The sequence below is a fragment of the Camelina sativa genome, chromosome 3 (genome assembly GCF_000633955.1).
Source record: "Camelina sativa cultivar DH55 chromosome 3, Cs, whole genome shotgun sequence".
Classification (NCBI taxonomy): Eukaryota; Viridiplantae; Streptophyta; class Magnoliopsida; order Brassicales; family Brassicaceae; genus Camelina; species Camelina sativa.
The window spans coordinates 27,821,423-27,827,394 of record NC_025687.1 but is presented as its reverse complement, the minus strand read 5'-3'; the positions used below and the strand labels follow the sequence as shown (position 1 = coordinate 27,827,394).

Genomic DNA, 5,972 nt, shown 5'->3' with positions numbered 1-5,972 from the left:
ACCAAAACGAAATAACTTTAATTTCTAAATTCGAAACAATTAAATAAGAATAAAGAGGCTTCTTATGTCATGGTTTACGGGTCCACAAAAGTAGCCCAGCCGCATGCATATGATTATGCATAATTGTATGGTTTGGTATTAGTAAGCTTTTCCAGCTATTTTATCTTGTTATCTTCTTCTTTGGTTCTCAGTATATGATTTTCTAAAAGCATGCTACTAAAATATTGTTATGATTAAAGGAAGAAAACTAAATTACTCATATGTAATTGTTTTCTTTTGTAATGGGGTAGTTGGTCATTGTCATAGTTTGGTGTGAACGTTGGTATTAAGTACCTTTCTAATTTCAAGGAAACACTAAAACGGCTAATTGACCCTTTAACACAATCCAGAAACATTAAATAAATAATTGACCCTTTCTAATTTCAAGGAAACACTAAAACGGCACAACACTGTCAAAGTAAATATATATATATACTAGATTTATAACACGGGGTTATGCGGGACTATAATTTTTTTTATTATTAATGCGAACTGTTGAATATAGTTATAGTTATTCACTATTAAAAGTATAAATCTATATAGATGTCAATTTTTTTTTTTAAACGATATATAATTTATCTATTTTTTAACACTTTTTTACAATTAATTCTTTCTTTGTTTTCTGGTATACACTCGCTACCCTCTTTTCACATTATAATATCTCATATATAATATATTGATTACCATAACTATTTTTCATCCTCTAATACTCGTTTTTATTATCGTTGAGTGATCAATACTTACTAACATAGAGGTAAAAAAATCTTAGAGAATATAACCACCGTTTGTCACGAAGTTTCTTTGACAGTGTTGTACTACACATAAAGTTTGCTTCTTAATAATGAATCTCACAATTGAACTTGTTTCTATCCATAAACATCACATTATAACATCAAATATTACATTTTATCTTAGTTGTTTGACAAAAAAAAAATTATGTTCACATATATAATTTTTTCTACTGTAAAATATGTATAGTCTACTATGTTTCTATATAGTGTTCTTTTATTTTGATTCTCCTAAATGTACAAACTCATAAGATTACTCTAACTTTTAAATATGTGTATTTATCCAAAAACAAAATTCTTTTTAAAATTTTTTAATTAAAATTCTACAATCTATAACTACTATGATAATTGTTTTTATTACTAATAGCTTTCTCAAATATCTTCTTAGTATTTTTCAATTTTTGTTTTTTTTGTTTGTGTGATGTTCGAAATAAGTTATCTTTAATATGTTTTATTTCAAGTAATCATATACATTTTTTAATGTATACATTACTTTAATTTTTGAGCACTTGATTTTAATGTATACATTTTTTTAATGTATACATTATTTTAATTTTTGTGCTTGTTTTTAAAAAAGCTCTTATTTTCTTTATCCTAATAATTGTAACTCTTGAAAGTAATTGTTGTTCCATTAAATATATGATAGTTTTAGTTTTTTTTTCATATTTCTAGTCTTTTACAAATATTTACACAATTATTATATGTTATGATAAAAATATCTAATTTTATATTTATGTAATCTCTTTCATATTTTACTTTGATATTTTTTTTGGTTGTATATTTTTTTCATTTCCTTTTTGGTTTTTATTTTAGTTTAAATTATTGTAGATTATTGTTTTTGATAATAATAAATATATTACAAATATGAGTGAAGTAATTGATGCATTAACTTTAGATTTTATGTTTCTTTAATGATGTGGATTAATTTGTTAAAATTGAAAATAGGAAGTGATGAGTTGGAGGAAGGAGAAGAGAGAAAATCCAACTTCCTATATATATATATATAGGAAGATATTTTAGAAATTATTTTGATGAAGATAATTATGCAAAATAAAAAAATGTTTGGTCAATAAAAATGCGTTTATCTAAGACAAAAATCCAATGCTTAGCTATTTGTATTCAACTTGACATTTTAAATGATTTGTGTATAATTTATAAATCATATGTTATTCAATCATGGATTTTTAAAATCCATTAAAATCTATTATTATTGAACTGATGATTTAAAATTTTACTTTAAAAATCACTGTTATTCAAAACAGTTTGTGGATTTGGATTTTAATAAGTTTTAAAGATTTTGGAGGATTTGAGATAATTTGTTTAGTTAAAAATACAGAAATCCAAATCTCATGGTTTTAGGTGTGATTTGAATTTTTTTTACCATAAATCATATCAACTTCCCTAAAATCTATCAAATTTTCAAATTTCCTAAAATCCCATAAAATCCTCCAAAATCATGGTTTCGATACACCCCTCTTAGTTTATAATTTAGTTTGAATAAATTATCAAATTTATAGAGTATTAGTTTTATTGTTACTTAATTTATCTTAATCTTATATAGAGTTTGGTTATTTATTACAAGTACTAAGTGATAGCTAATATCTAAAGATAAGAATATAATTTTTAAAAAAATACACTAATAAAACTAGATGTTACTTCTTATCCTTCCACTACTCATGTGAAGACACATATACAAAATTTATAACAATCATAACAAATATTAGTAAAGAAAAATTATAAATATATATTATTGTGAGGTTGGAAAGAAAAAAAGGACAGTGGTTGAGAAAGAGAAGAATGTGGTTTGGGCCACAAGAGACAGCCAATTTGCCAGCTGTAAAATCTCATACAATTGTTGTATAAATAGGCAATACCATCCCCACAGCTATATTATCATACACACAACCGAAACAAGAATAACAAAATCTTTTTCTTACAAATTCTTATTCAAACATCAAAGAGAGAAGTAATGGAGGCAATGAAGATGAAGATGATAGTGTTTGTTATGGTTGTTGCGGTGGCTTTTTCAGCTGCGGCAGCCGCCACCGTGGAAGCTCCGGCTCCAAGCCCAACTTCTGATGCTGCTATGTTTGCACCAGCATTGTTTGCATCTGTTGTTGCATTGGCATCTGGTTTCATCTTTTGATCATTCTTTTTTTTTTTCTTTTCCAATTATTTTAATTGTATTTGTTAATGAGTTTGTGTGATTTGGTTCTCTTGTTTAGAATGTTGTATCTTTAATGTTAACCATCTGTTTCACTATGTGCTTGTATATCTATGTGTATTATCAGTTATCACAGATTGTTTATGAGTTCTTTTATCTTATTACACTCTGATTATGGCCGATGTATCTTTAATTAAGCACAACATCCATGTTAAGTGTTACAAAATATCCGAAATCAGTGATTTGGGTTCACACAAAGATCAATGAGTGAGGATACCTTGGAATTGTCCAAGGGTCGGTGGAATCAATAGTGTGATGAGCTGTATTTGGATGGTTGTGTGGGGGCAACTATCATGATGTTGTTATGATGCCTCAAGGCAACAACATAAGCTCCCATGTGACTCACCACAGAAAAAGGTAAGTAGATGACCCCCACAATAAATGATATCACATGAAATTGCAATAAATCATAGGAATATGGAACACAAGATAGAAACCAGATTAAACACTCTCTTTTCTTATCGTAATGGAAAAAATAAAGATAATCTAAGCTAATGGTGAAAGCTGATCAATGCTACGTGAAATTGTTATGAGAGTTAAAACATAATCTAAATCACAATACCTAACAGGTAATATATCCTTAGTGTCAACGCATTTGATTGTGGGCTAGTTCCAATAACAAAACATGTAAAATGTGAAGTCATCTTCCTCGACATCAAGTGTTAAAACTAGGGTTAAAACAATCATAGACAACTTTTCATACCAAAGTCCAAAACCACAAACCCAATAAGCTTCAACCTACTTTTTCTTACATAATCAGACCTTACTCTATATATGTATGTATAACAGAATATAACTAAAGGGTAAGATTGGGTATGTGGGACAAATCACACATCTGTTAAAGCCCTGTTAGAAGAACAGTGGCCGGCAGCAAGAATGAGACAATACCATGGCATTTAAGTTCTGAAACGAGAGAAAACGCGTTTGTAAATGGCCGCCGCTTTCCTGTCCATCTCTTCTCATGTGTCCTGAGCATCACAAGTTCAATGGATAAAGACACAATGTTTATACCAGACTACCAGTACTTTTAAAGCAAAATCAAGAGATAAGTAGCTTAACAGAAAAGATTCGGGAGCAACACCTGAGGAAGTTGCAATCTGTACGGCGGACAACAGATTGCATTAAGATGGTCCTGAGGCAGACGAAGAGAGACTGAGAATCTGAGTCTATTGTCAAAAATTTAAGCTGCACGACTCATACAACAGTCAGGATCCATTATGATTGATCAAGTGAGAACCATGATGTTCAGTATAAGGTACAAGATTTTTACAAGAAAATAAGCCTGCCCTGAGAAACCCATATCTTGCTAAATTTACAGTGGAATGATAAATAATGTTGAATTACAAATACAAGGGGTTATAAAGAAACTAACCTATGCATTTAAGTGAATCAGAACCAGTAGAGCAAGCCGTAAATGCTAATTTTTACAGATTTCATAAGCACCAAATCAAAACCGGGACTACATCTACTACATCTACAACATTTCTTCCTACTTATTATAACATATAGCACTGGTGAACTAACCCGAGAAACCTATGTGCCTTAAATATGACAAGACTACTCAGGAGGTGCAGGATGAAGTTCATAGAAAGGTTGGTCTCATCTTCTGATAGAGAATTTTAGTGATCTGCATGCTCAACCTATGTTTTAAACCCTTGACTTATCCGGTAGCCTGGAGAGTTCTTTGTCCGCAAAATGAAGCAGACGTCTCAATCTCAGAACCATATCACAGTGAAATGGCAATGCCGTACGCCTGTCCAGATATGCTGGACTAACAGTCATCCATGATAGAGCATGGAGTTCTGCCGCAATTGACTCGAGGATAAGATGGCTTTCAACCTCAAAATCTCTAGTTTCTTTGGTCCCTCCTCCCTGCTTCATGATTCCTTGAAGAATTTTGTCATGAGCATGGTCGTAACCACCATAATAGTCTACGAGACTTACAGAAAGAACTGATGGCCATTCTTCTTTCACGTTAATTCTCGAGTCTTTTCTCATGGAAGGCACAGCTTTTGAAACAACAAATCCGGTAGACAAGGGGATTGCACATCCTTTGCTGTGAAGGAGGTGAGCAAGTGGAGGTGACTCGGCAGTTAAACATGTAGGAAGCTGGAGAGGACTTGGGTGAAGAAAGCGCATGTTGGGTGATGGTATCATCATGTAAGAGAAAGCAGTAGACCCAATAGATTTGACAGGAGTGAAACCTTCAATGTAATTAACTGAACTCATACCAGTACTGCTCTGGCCACCTCCTGCATAATTGTGCAAATAACCATGCAAGTCAGTATCTTGCTCCATATGTTATGAAAGTTTAAAATATATATATACATATAGAAATGAGATGAACAAATAAAAAAACTGACCAGCAGAAACCAACTCAGCTGGAAGAACAAAATGTAGAGAATGATCAAGTGAAATAGAAGCAAAACTGATGCTGTGAACCCACTGAAACAATCCCCTTGGAGTACCAGAAATGGTTTGCCCACCCATTATCTGCTTTCTTCCAGCAGATTGCCCCATACTGCCTTTCACAAAGGTCGATGGTTTTGAATGAGAGCTGTAGAGTGTGCTAGTTGATGAGGCTCTCTCTTGAATCAGACTCAGATCCTGCTGTTGCAAGGAAGATCCGTTGCTATTGGAGGCTATTCCAGAAGGCGCAGAACGTCGAAGTTGAATAGGCCACTTTTTAATCTCAGGACCTCCAGCTGAATAAATTGCCTTTTGCCACTCTGTTATATCAGTACCAAGACAAAAAATACCAGGGTTATGTACCATACAATACTAGAGAATTCTATTCCCAGGCGCAATTGAAATAAGAGGGGATGAATAATCAGATTAAGAACAGAATGTAAGGGTCAAAGAGAGGTATAAAACAATACAATTTACCTAGGTATTCAAGCTCGAAAAAATTCCCAATGCGT

General features: G+C 32.0%; 2 protein-coding genes across 2 annotated transcripts in view; one reads left to right on the top strand and one right to left on the bottom strand.

The window, feature by feature from the left end:
• On the top strand, nucleotides 2,712-3,152 carry LOC109132307 (arabinogalactan peptide 21-like). The gene has a single exon (XM_019243987.1). It carries the CDS (start codon nucleotides 2,797-2,799, stop codon nucleotides 2,971-2,973), a length of 177 nt encoding a protein of 58 aa, XP_019099532.1. The 5' UTR covers nucleotides 2,712-2,796; the 3' UTR covers nucleotides 2,974-3,152.
• The window catches only part of LOC104779369 (mediator of RNA polymerase II transcription subunit 13), an 11,279-nt gene continuing 9,585 nt past the window's right edge, over nucleotides 4,279-5,972 (bottom strand). The window contains exons 16-18 of the mRNA XM_019241136.1: nucleotides 5,938-5,968; nucleotides 5,415-5,780; nucleotides 4,279-5,303 (exon numbers count right to left, since the gene is read on the bottom strand). Of these exons, the coding sequence (XP_019096681.1) occupies nucleotides 4,699-5,303; nucleotides 5,415-5,780; nucleotides 5,938-5,968 (1,002 nt within the window). The 3' untranslated portion in view covers nucleotides 4,279-4,698. The remainder of the gene's footprint in view (nucleotides 5,304-5,414; nucleotides 5,781-5,937; nucleotides 5,969-5,972) is intronic.

Bases quoted from the DNA above. Each gene is read 5' to 3' on its own strand.
- LOC109132307 (XM_019243987.1), top strand. From the start codon at position 2,797: ATGGAGGCAATGAAGATGAAGATGATAGTGTTTGTTATGGTTGTTGCG.